At 47.6% G+C, this 12,674-nt stretch overlaps 2 protein-coding genes across 3 annotated transcripts in view; both read left to right on the forward strand.

Moving 5' to 3' along the window:
- The window catches only part of HOXC13 (homeobox C13), a 28,087-nt gene that overhangs the window by 10,331 nt on the left and 5,082 nt on the right, over nt 1-12,674 (forward strand). The window lies entirely within an intron of this gene.
- On the forward strand, nt 2,163-6,957 carry HOXC12 (homeobox C12). 2 transcript variants are annotated; one of them, XM_075901637.1, is made up of 3 exons: nt 2,163-2,838; nt 3,979-4,235; nt 5,575-6,957. In XM_075901637.1, exons 1-2 carry the CDS (start codon nt 2,277-2,279, stop codon nt 4,215-4,217), a joined length of 801 nt encoding a protein of 266 aa, XP_075757752.1. In that variant the 5' UTR covers nt 2,163-2,276; the 3' UTR covers nt 4,218-4,235; nt 5,575-6,957. The 2 variants fall into 2 exon arrangements, with proteins under 2 accessions (XP_075757752.1, XP_075757751.1); XM_075901636.1 differs by having other exon boundaries at nt 3,979-6,957.

The following is a 12,674-nucleotide window of genomic DNA, read 5'->3' on the forward strand; positions in this document are numbered from 1 at the left end:
CCATAAATAATCGCTAGGTATTTCCTCTCCGTGGATCTGTCTTGCCTGCTAACTGTAAAAGGCACATTCGCTCTGTCCAGCTCCAAAATGAGCTAATTTAAGAAATCTGCCCCGGTTTGGACATGAAGGCCGTTGGGCAATAGATGGACTCTTTAGCCTGTCTAGATGCGACTTCCTTTCCCAATGTGGAAGCCCGGCGAAGAGTTAATAGAGAGTTCTACATAATTTTTCCGAGTGCATACTGATCTCACCAGGAATAAAATTCGCTGAGGAGAGATTCTGAGCGCGCCGTGTTGGATTTACTTGGTGCCAAGTCCAGTAGGGAGAACTACAGGCTGCGTTTGGACACGTTGCACTGAAGGTTGAGATACGAAGAGGACGTAAAGATGCGTCCGCGGCTAACTGAGAACAAAGAAGAAAGAAGAACGGGTTTTCTTTAAATAAGAAAGCCCCTTCCTGTGGCAGGCTACCCAGATCACATGCTCCTCCCTGCACAAACGATGCTTTTCCACCGTGGCAAAACCTTACAAATATGTTCTCAACCGAGCCCACAATGTACTTGGAAAAAATTCAAGCAGCTTTTTAGCTGTACCTGGAAAATAATTCCTGGAAAGTTGCAAATTACTAAACGCTCCTCCACACAAGACCAACACACACAGTAGCCGAATGTGTGTGCGCAATGCATCTGTGTACATAGGTGCACACATATCCAGGCATGCATCTTGCGTTTATCCGTGGCATGTGGGTGGGGTCTGAACATTCGGTGGAAGCTCTTCATTTAATGCAATTACCAAAGAAAGCGAGCTGTGCACGACGTATTTTTTTCCTGCATCGCTGGAGGAAGCCTGTTTAGCTTCAGTATTTCCCCCCCGGGTGGGGGAAACTGACTTTGTACCTGACTTTCAAATGTAAGATACGTAGCTCGTGCTCCACAGAATCCCAACAATTCCTGCTCTGCGGTGCAACTCGGATGTGCCCAACATTTCGACCCGCTCCCAAATGTGTCCCTTCACAGTAAATGCGGGAAATTTGACGATAGTTTTCCAAGTCACTGAGCTTGCAAGTTGCTAGCAGGGAAAATTCCAAAGACATTTTCAAAGTATGCATTTTTTTCTTCTTCTAAAAAACAACCCCATATCCTTCAGAGTCTATAACGTTTCCGCTTTGATGCTTCTTGGGTCCTTTCAAATCGGCTTTTAAAATTCTTTATTTCCTCCATATATTTATGACACACTGAGATTCCCCCCCCCCCCACACACACACAACGATTTTTGTCAGAACTCCCCTGGCAGCAGCCCCCCCCCCCCCCCCATATAACAAACTTTCCTCTGCAATGCCCGGGTGAAGAAAACCCGAGTTGTCACGAATACGAGCTAGCTGGTTATCGGGGGCGGCGGAGGGAGGGGGGGGGGCTAAAAACCGGATTCCTCTCTTCACATATTTACGGCGAGCCGGCGGGAGAAGAAGCTTTCTTTGCAGAAATGAAGGCAAAAGAAAAGCCATATTTTCTTCTTCCTCTTCTGCCTGGCTTATTCGGACAGGATCATTAATTAAATCGAGCGGGGATGGATGGAATGAGGGTTTTTCCCCCTGCAAGATTGTCCCTTACACGGATGAAACTCGTCTGCTCCGAACGCAGGAAACGTCTAATTCCCCCAGATCAAACTGTAAACTATCTAACGGCGCTGCAAAATACGGGGAAACTCTTTCAAACCATCAGCTGTAAATATCACCCTGTTGCGGTTACTATAATTCGTCTCCTTAAAGAGCCCGTAAACTTTATATGACACAATATCTAATAGTCATTTATTGGGAGATATTGTAAATTCCGACGGTTTTTTTTTTAGTTAATAAAGGGGCTAATTAATGAGAAAATTGCTTAATTTTGCCAGCTGTTGGAGGGACCCCCCCTACAGCTGGGAGAAGGGTGTCATATTTACGTATTTTTATGGGATGGCTCTGTACATTTTCACAGATAAGGGGTTTTTCTCGGCCAGTGCTCAGAGCGGAGGCTTTATTTTATAAAATGCTTTATGATTATTCTTTCTCTAAAGCGTACACATAAAAAAAAAAATCCGCAAGGCACAGAACTTTAATATTTTGTTTTGCCTCCCACTGCCAGCGGTGGGTGGCACTCCCCCCCCCCCTCCTCCCGGCCCCAACGTGAGCTGGGGCCCACGTGACCCCTCCCCGACCAATGGGGCGGACCTTTAGGTTTAACTATGTTTAATGTCAGATGCCCATAAACTAGAAGCTGCTGGTCAGGGCCCGCGGAAATGAGCGAGCATAATCTCCTTAATCCTGGCTTTGTGGGACCTTTGGTGAACATCCACACGGGAGACACCTTCTACTTCCCCAATTTCCGAGCCTCCGGAGGGCAGCTGCCCGGCCTGCCGTCCCTCTCCTACCCCAGAAGGGACAATGTTTGCTCCCTGCCCTGGGCATCCTCCGAGCCCTGCAACGGATACCCCCAGCCCTACCTCAGCAGCCCCGTCTCCATCAACCCATCCTTCAGCCGAGCCTGCGACTTGGCCCGCGTGGAGGAGAGCAAGTGCTACTACAGGGAGGCGTGCTCCGAGAGCGCCAGCCTCAAGAGGGAAGAGCGGGGCAGGGACAGCGCCTTGATGCCCCTGGAGCCGGGAATCCCCAATGGGATGGGCGGGAACTTCGGCAAATATGACTACCCGGCTGCGGAGACTGTGCCCCACGACCCTTCCTCCTGCCAGTCCTTGGAGTCGGATTCCAGCTCTTCCTTGCTCAATGAAGGGAATAAAGGCGCCTCCAGCGAAGCAGCCGGTCTGGTCTCGCCTGCCAACCCAGGCAGCAATCTAGCTGGTGGTAAGGCAAAGCGGCGGCGGGGGGGGGGGGGGGGGGGGGGAGGAAGAGGGGAGAGAACACCCCCCCCTCCAAAGGAATCCAGTGCGTCTGGTTAGCGCTGGTTCGGAGGCTGGGTGTCGCCTCCGAGTCTCCATCCTTCAAGGAATTAGCACGGGGACCAGCGGACCTGTTTCTGGAGAGGCCGCTAGGGGTAGCACTCAAATGCCTAATGTTTTATGAGGTGGTGCTTCTTTTAAAGGGGGGGGGAGGCTGTAAACATGTAAATATCCCATAAAAGAGATAGGGAGCGCGCAGCAAACCCCAAAATACGCTCCTGGAGATGGAAATGCCTCGCTCGCCCTGCCTAGCTTGTTTTTAGCAGAAGGGGCGCAGTGGAGTGGCGGTCTGGGAGGTGGTGGAGGTGGGGAGAGATGAGAAAGGTGATGCTTAAAAAGGCAGCGCTGGGTCCCTTGGTGTTGTCCCTTCAGGTGAAAGGAGATCTCCTCCCCTCCCACCCCCCCAACCGCTGGTTTCTGCCTGTTGGCTTTATTGATATTTTTCCCTTTCACATTTAGAAGGCGCCATAAAAATACCCCTAAACCCGGGCGGCTTCGGGGCGCCATAATAATACTTGACCTGGTGTCTCGCGTGATGTGGATTCACTTTCACTGGCGTTTAGCTGGCGCAGATTTTGACCTGTCCCTTTCGCTTGTGTCTGAGCTGTAGGTCTGTTGTATCAGTGTGGGGGGCGAGAGTGAGCAAGGGGTATCTCTCTGGCATCTGGGACACAGACCTATGTGTTCAGGTTTGTACAGAAGGAATACAGCCGTGTAGACCCATCAGACCCACGACAGCATCCCATCGGTGGGACAGTCTGAAGTGGGTAGATGCGTCGAATGAAACAGAGAAATGTGTCCCGTGTAGAGAGCGTAGGTCACCCCCAAGTAAGACATAGTTCTATGTGCCTAGCGTAGATCTATGGGTCGAGCCCGTACTGTAGCCCAAGATACATGCGTCTCTTGAGGTGGTATTCCTCGGCTGTATGCCTTGCACACTGTGGGTGAACCGCAGCAGCTGGGAAGTGGGGGACAGCGCCTGCTTCGGGAGCCGATCGTGTCTCTTCCCGTGTGTTGAATTCTCCTTTCCACCCCGCGTTCTTAGGTGCTCCTTGGTACCCGATGCACACACGGTCCCGGAAAAAGCGAAAGCCCTATTCCAAACTCCAGCTGGCCGAGCTGGAAGGGGAGTTTATGGTCAACGAATTCATTACCCGCCAGAGGAGGAGGGAGCTCTCAGACCGATTAAACCTGAGTGACCAACAGGTGAAGATTTGGTTCCAGAACCGGCGCATGAAAAAGAAAAGACTGCTTCTGCGGGAACAAGCCCTTTCTTTCTTTTAAAGCCCTCACAGCCTGCAGGTTGGTTAACCGCATAGACTAGTGTTCGTCCTAGCGGGTGGTCCCGGGACTTTACCCGATCACTCGTCATTTTCCTTAAAAACAAACAAACAAACAAACAAACAAACAAACAAGCGAGCGAGCATTGTAAGTACCAGAATCTGCATCTCCTACACTGGAATTGTTGGGAAGCTAACCCCGAGGTGAATATGCAACTCCCCCTCCCCCACCCATCAGCCAGAGTTGGGGGGTCTACGGTCTACACGCGTGTCCGCCGCGTTGAGTCTGTGGTGGGGAGGACAGAGTCCCCTTTCATTGAGCGAGGGAGTTGGGGGGGTCCCCCCACGCACTAAGATTTCTTGGGTGGTGTGCGGTGTTTTCTCCCTACCCCGCTGTCTTGGCTCCGGACAGCACCACAGATTGGCCTAGGAGCCAAGCCACTGACTGTACATTGTCACTGAGGCTTCTCTGGAGTGGAAGTGGCGCCTTAGTGCAGCGCCTGCCCATTCTTAGGGTGACCGGCTCGCCGCCAGGGGTGCACCTATTTTCGCAACAAGTCGAAGCCCCCCCCCATCCCATCCCATCCCATCCCCGGGATTGTCCAACGCAGGAGGAAATCCGAGGGCGAGAGTGTACAGCATGATCTAGCTGGCTGTCCCGGAGCTAGGCGCACAGCCCTTCTTGGATGGCGCTTGGTTCCGTGTAAACGCGATGGTGTTAGCCTCAGCCCAGGCCCCGCACGCCGCCCGCCAGCCGAAAGTGGCACCGAGAATCCTGCCACGCACAACGAAATTCACTTTCACGGGAGACTGGGCCGCGCGCAGGTTCCCTCCGGGATCTCAACCCCACCTCCGTCACCCCGGTTGGGTTCTGCTTGCCTGCTCTTTCCAGTCCCCCGGGGGGTTGAAACAGCGCTGTGCGGCGGGCGCATTTGCGGCGCTGGGGTGTGTTTAATGCAGGGGGGGGGAGTCTTGTCTTAAGGTAGAGAGGTGCGGGAGACGCGGTCACTTCGCCCCTCCCCGCAGCATTCATACCTCACTTTAATTCTTCGCGGGCCTGCTGGGCCCCTCCTCCCGAGAAGGGCGAGCTAACCCCGGTGTGTTTTCTTTGGGGGGGGGGGTCCGATTTTCTCTCAACCACTCGCGTGACCGCCCCACGCGTGCCTTCCACCCGCTTTGAACGCCCTTCCCCCGGGTTTCTTGCAAAGGCAGGGAAAGAAAGACGGGCAGGTATTTCCGACCCTGCAGCCCGCATTGCCAGGTGTGAAAGGATGCGGGGGGAGGGGGCTAGGGGGAAGAGAAAAGGGGTCCCCGCAGCGTAGTGTTCCCCTCCACGATTTTGCTCCACTCCTTTTATGTAGGGCGGATTCATCTTGTGACAAGCCAAGCTTCTCTGGGAAACCTAAATGGTCACCACCTGCCGCCTGCTCCCCGCGTTCACGGCCAAGACCGAGGCGCTGCGGCATCAAGCGGGTTTATTTACGAGCTGCAAACGGACGCGCTGGAGCGGTGGAAAGCCGGCCTCTTCTCCAGCGCTCGTTCCCTTCTTTGGGCCTTCCCTCCCCCCCAAAAAAATCCAGGGGAGCCCAGCCCTCCACACGCCTTCCGCAGCCTTCACCCCCACTGCACCCCCCCCCCCGCCTGCCGCCCCTCTCTATACAGACCCGTTCGCCTCCTCGCACCGCCCTGCCCCTCACACACACACGAGTTTCCCGGGGCAGCCTGGCCGCGTGCAATACTGTGCAATAAGGACTGTAGCGACTAGGAGGCCTACTCCGGAGCAGTCCGCTCAACTACGTGCAATGAGAAGGGGGTGAAACGGGGGGCAAACGGCTCCCTGTTTGAAAGGGTAACTCGAGGACTCCAACGAGTATAACTCGCAGCCCCTGGGGTGCCCATGTGGTGACACCGATACTCTGGAAACCCGCCTGCCCACTCCACGGAGAGGGAAAGCCACACAAAAGGCGCTTGTGTGCAGAGGGGTCGTTTTCGATCCATCCGCTGACATGCAGTGTGATGGTTGGCGTTTGGCTTAAAGGTGGAGGCACCCAGACGCCGTCCCCGTATTGACTTGATTTATGAACGCAAGGCTCGCTCCCCTTTGCGGTCCCTTGCCAGCCCAGCAGAAGAGCAATCCCGGGAAGAATAAGGTTGCATTTGGAGGGCGACAGAGACTAAAAGGAATTAAGGATGACATCTCCACTTCACTATCAGCCATCGCTTTTGGCAAGTCTTTACCCCGGAGAGAAGAAGAGGACTTATTATGTACTATGAAACCCATCGGTCAAGCCACCAGCAAGAATTTAATACTTGACAATTGTCCTCGTGACATATGTCTGGTTAGCAAGGCGAGGTTCATCGCCCCTCGATGGTTTTAAAAAGAAAGCGCGTGATGGTAAATGTTAAAAAAAAAACAGATATGCAATATTCCCTTTCAGATGGGTATATACAATTATTCGGTGAGACTTCTGTTTGTCTTGTGTTAGTTCCCTGCGTATGTGACCCAGTTTTTCGCTTGCATCTCTAGACTAGTTTATCGCGGGTGTTAATATACTTAGGTTGCAAAATAGTTCCTATGTAATGTTTTGTTTTTTACCTCAAGCTATTATATGTAGGGCCTATGCAAATGTCTGTCATAGCACGTGCTGGCTTTATATAGTCATGTAAAAAGTTGCTTCACAATAATAATTAAAAAGGAATGTATTATTATGTGATTTCTGATAATAAATAAAATTACCCAAACATCTAAGTTGGTGATTTACTGCTTCCTATTAAAAATTAGTATTCGCCAGGAAGGTTAATAAAAGAGTAACAAAAATATATTATCCAGCCCTGCCTTCTGTGGATTATAGATCATCTTTTCGTAAAAAATAATTAAATGAATGTCTAAAATGCGTTGTAAAAAGGGGAGAAATATCGCTCATTGCGTTGCTTTAAATATAATTAGAAACATCCGGGGGAAATAAAGGGGATAAGTTAAACTCAGAATTAGTTTTTTAATGAGAATATATTTGTGTCGATAGCAATAATTGGCTGCAAATCAAGTGAGACTCTTCCTTTAAAAAAGTGGACTGTTTGTATACGGAATAATTAGCTTCTTTTTGTCTGTGTGCAGGGTGGGGGAAAAGACTCCAAAAAATGTCTCTGAAAGCGAATTTTTAACGATTTGATATGTATTCTATATAATCTTCATATCGCTATCGATACAAGACGAACTTTGTGTACAGACGGGTATCAGTTTATAATACGAATTACATGGGAAAGGAAAATGCTTGACATGGAAATATGTTAGAAAGATTAGACTCTGGAAATAATAACAATAATAATAATAATAATAATAATAATTAATAATAATAATAAATCTTATTGTGCTTGTTTCTTTACTGTAGGGCCTGAGCGAAAAAAAGCAATGCAATTATCAAACCCATCAAGCTAATTAAAACGTACCAGGTTATGATTTTATGTTTATCTCTAGACACTAAGATTTATATTTAATGTATTTGTTGGCGCGTCTCTTCTTCAGAGCAAACGTACCTTTTAGCTGAGGTGGGAGAAATACACCAACCCCCTTGTAAAAGAGCCATGTTAGAGCCCCTTCAAGTAAAAAGTGTCAGTAGGAAACCCAGCGATGGGGGTAGCACTAGCGTATGGAATTGGCTTTGCTGACTGCTCTCACACCCCCGAAAATCCATGTGCCATTGGTGATCAGAGCCTACCCCCTCTTGGAACAGAGCGGAGACACATCCCATTGAATCGGAGAGTGTTGCAGTGAGAACAAGTTTTACTGCGAAAGAAACACAGTGGACATTGCAAACAATAATCAACTGCGCCGGAATTAATAGTTTCCCCAATTCCTGACGCATATAAACGGAGAGTTTACTTCTCTGTCTGTCTTTCGGTATCAGTACTATGATAGAGATGGGGGGGGGGGGGTCTTTATTTTCCTCGGGGTTGCTTGATTTGGCCATCGAGTAAGGAGCGGGGAGGAGTGTCAGTGAGAAAATAAAAGAATCAGGCATTATTTTCCTGCATATTTTATAATAAGCCGACAAGATCCTACCATTCTTACTGCCTCCTGAAAATATCCTAACGAAATCTGTAAGCATTTCCCCTGAATAAGGATTGGGTTTGAAAAACATAGGTGTGATTAAACATTAGTTTTAAAAGACTAAACTATTTGCCCTGTGTCTAGGTCGCTGTAGTATGTCTAAGCACATGTGGTTCATGTTAACACAAACACATGTACGTTCCTCTGTGTGTGTTTGTTTTTGAAAGCGTTGCGTGTGTTTTCCTGTATGTTAGGTGCATGCAAATGCTTTACAAATAACCTACTTTCCTGGTAATTTCTTTGGCAGAAGAAGGAGAGAGGAGGGAAAGTATGTGCGCCTGTGTCTGTGTGTGTGTGTGTGTGTGTGTGTGTCCGCACCCTTTCCCAAAGAAATGAGAAAGAATGGGGATTATGTCCAACACGTCTGAATTGTATATAGTGGCATAAACAGTGATTTGCTTCACCTTCCGAAGGACTAGTTGGATTTCAAGACACTTAAATATTCACCCAAATAGATAAATCTTATTTATTGCCGGTGACTGTGTAGGACACATTTTTTGCTTCGCTATAAAATTCTGTATCATATCCGGGCTTCTTTTTTCCCCTCTTTTTAATTCTTAGATGTTATTTCACAGCTCTTGCTTTAAAATGAATTCATTATGAAAGGGAAATTTCCCCGCGTCCTTAGCTGCAAGGAATGGCCCATCGCCCCATAAAACCAGTGCATGCTGCATTTCAGCAGTGCAGATGCCGACATAATTCTTCGGGGTGGGTTCAAACGAGGCTCATGCACAAACATTTTCGGGCTATATTCGCTGCGGGGACGATGAAGTGCATGAAAAGAGGCTCTGAAGCGGGGTGCTGTTTTCAAGAAATGTCTAATTCCAGGTGTTCGTTATCTATCTGCTCCCCGAGACCTACGCTCCAGCGGCGCATTCCTAAGACCCACGCACAGAATAAAACGAGATGGAACGCCCTAGAAATGGTTTTGAGCAAGTAGCACTTAATAAGGTACAAAGACAGTACAAGGGGAAAGGGTTACTTGTCTCTCCACAGAGCGGCTTAGTCCTTTCCCCCCGCAGGTCTGGAAGCCTCGTGGGAAAGGTAACATTGCTATTCGTGTCTCCCACCCAAACTAGCTCAAGACAAAACGATCAAATCAGGAACTTGCGCGTCTATTTGGCACGCATGTGCGTCCAATTCTGGATATGAGGCAAACTCGCCACACTGGCACGTTCCCGGGAAATAAAACACGCGTGTGAAAGAGAGATACCGGAGACGCGCATGTTAATGATCGGATTTGTTTCATTAATTGCCACCTTCCCCACCCCCACCCCAACATAAATTAACGAATAGACCAACGAAGTTGCCAGCGCTGCAGGAAAATATAAAAATGCGCAGTGCTAGTTTGCGGTGGGCTTGGTCTTTTAAATCAATCGCATCCTAGCCTTTCCGGAGCCTTCATCATCACGGGCTGCAGTGAAGTGGATCAGACATCGGAAATATTGCATCCCCTGCCCCCCAGAGCCATGGGATGTCTTCCCGTTTTGATAAATGGGCTATCGCACCGCGGGGGAGAAGGGGGAGTAGCGAGTCTGGCTCGGGGACTTCACGGGGGAATCTGCGGCGTGTCTGTTTGTCCCGCGGTCGGCGTTTGTCCTTCTTCCATGCTCTTCTGGCGGGTTGGGGGAGGGGGTGGAAGAGTGGGGGGCTTGGGCCAGGCAGCCCCCAAAGCCTTTTTGCCTCGGGACGAGACCACTCCAGTGCGCGCTGCGGAGCCCGGCGCATGATGTGTATTGGGGTGCGCAGTAGCACTCGCTCTGCCGCAGGTAAGGTAGTGAGAACACAGCGCCATTCGCCTCGTGTAACGCTCACCCAATGGGGGCTGGGAATAGGGGTGCCGGGGTCCCCTCCCCCCATGGGAAGCGCCTTCCGGGGTCACAGTTTGCTTCCCTGACTCTCAGCACCCCCCAGTTATCCTCGCACCTTTGGCCCGCACATAAATAAAAAAACGCCCGGATCCTTACACGGTCTGTGGAAGCCACGCGCCGGGCTCCGGCCCCGCATCCTGGGGGCTGTCTGTGCCCATGCACGCACATGAACGAAGATTTTCCTTCCCTGCGCCTGGCGAAGAGGCTGCGAATTAAATCCAGCCTCTCACCCCGGCAGTCGCTACTTTGACGGGATGTTGTTGCTCTTACTGGAGTCATTTTATGCTTCACCCCACCCCCAGTGAATCGGAGCTCAGAGTGACCCGAAGTGCCGATATCTTAAATATTTGCCTGATCTGTTATCTCCTTGCATTGCCCCTCTTCCTATTAATAGGGGACTATTTTAAGTAACAAGCTGCGTTATCATTAATATGCCAATAAATTAATGCCAAAGGGTGTTTTTTGGTTTATGGGTATCGGTCCATAAATATCAAATAAAAACAGAGTCGGATGCCACGACTCTTCTGAGAACCTTGGAGAGGCATTGTAAGTAGTTAGCTTTAAGCAAAGCATTTCCAATGGGAAGATATAGGTGAAGCCTAATGAACTGCTGCCGGGGACTTGGTAGGTAGCAAGTAGACCCCGCAATATTTTACTGTTGAAAGAATAAATTAATTACTGTATCTGTAGCTACAAACTACAATGCCTCCATGGATGACTGGATTTAAACGAGATGTATGTACCCAGTCTCCCCGGTGTTGTTAACAAGAGTGATAATAAAGATGAAAAGGATAAGAGCGATAGAAAGATCAGGAGATTTGTGTTCCTTCCAGGAACTAAATTTGATTCTACTGGGTGAATCTTTGTCGCTCTCTGTAAAGTTCTTTTTTGAAGCACGTGAATAACTTTCTTTTCATTCTGAAACAGAAATGAACAATCCAAATCTAAACCTTTCCGAATAAATGTCTAGCCACTTGGGAAAAGATTTTATGATCTGATTATTTTTAATATAAAACCGACTTTTTTGGAAAATAAAGTCTCTTTCGTGCTTTTGGAATGTCAGGAATTTAAATGGGTTTTTGGAGCTAAGTTTTTACTATGCTAAGAAAAGGCAGAAATCTTATTTTCCGTCCTCACTCAAAATAAATCACCGTTTAGGTTTTATTTATGCGTAGGTGGAAGAACAAAGCATGTGTTGAAAATCCTCATCTCCTTTTTAAAGAGAGTTTTCTTTTTAATTCTGTAACTGGGTTAGCAATGCATTACCGCACATAAGCTATCTGGAGATCTCATTATATTAACCACGGCCAAAACTAAACTTCTTGCTGGAAAATGAAAACGTGTTAATAACAGCATTGTGTACCACTCGGCCTATTCACCTGCTCAAATGTACATGCTTAACTGAAATATGTTGATAATTACAGGGTATGTGGAAATTCATTTTATTTTATGATTTACTATTAAACCGTTATGAGGTGATACGAATCTCTGCTAAAGAAAATCATTTCAAAATTAGGTGTGGAAAAACATAGTTTGAACCCAAAAGTAACAAAGAGCAATATACCACAGACAGCAGATCCAGGTTTTTTTTTTTAAAGCATTTACTCTGAGCAAACTATTTTCGAATCTGTACAAACATGAAATATTCTTTCTCCCATGTATCTTTGACAAGTGGCATAAACACTCGAAACTCGGTTTTTTTCATAATAAATAAGATCTTTTAAACACACACACACACACACACACATAAATGCATGGTGTGTTTGCAAATGTGTAAATATATTATCTGTCTATATAAAATGTATATACTATCTGAATATACAAAATACATATGTATGTGTCTATATATATAATGTCTGTATATGCAGGGTGAGGATGTATATTTTAAATATTTATGTATATGTTCTTTCAGCATATATGTACACACAAACACTCTTGAATAATCAAATCTTATCCTCTCTCTCTACTTTGAAATGTTCATATATAATTATATTAACACGGCATATTAAATGCAAGATTAAATATATAGAGAGAGATCTTTTGCACATACCGCCCCGCTATGTGTGAGTATGTACGTGACTGTGTGTTTCAGACTTGGCCACCTACCATTAGCCGTCTAAATCCATACTTAGGCAGCTATAGAGCTTATTTTCAGAGCGTCTGAACTCTTAATAGTTCTCATTTAGGTCGGTGAGAACAAAGAAAAACAGATCCCTTACTTAGGTACCTTAAGAGTCTAGATTTAGAGGCCCACGTTTGAAAAATTCCACCCATGTATCTTTTCATGTAAAGGGGAGGGGGTGTCTAAGAATACACCCCTTATCATTCATGTTACTTCTTAATATGCGGGTCGTATAGATATTTATAACTGGCCATAAGTATGTGTGTGTGTGTATGAAAAAGAGAGAGACAGAGGCAGAAAGTGTCTCTTCACGCCGCGATGGTGAGATAAAGCAAGATTTCCTTCCTCTCGCACACAAAG

The sequence above is a fragment of the Pelodiscus sinensis genome, chromosome 19 (assembly GCF_049634645.1).
Source record: "Pelodiscus sinensis isolate JC-2024 chromosome 19, ASM4963464v1, whole genome shotgun sequence".
Taxonomy (NCBI): Eukaryota; Metazoa; Chordata; order Testudines; family Trionychidae; genus Pelodiscus; species Pelodiscus sinensis.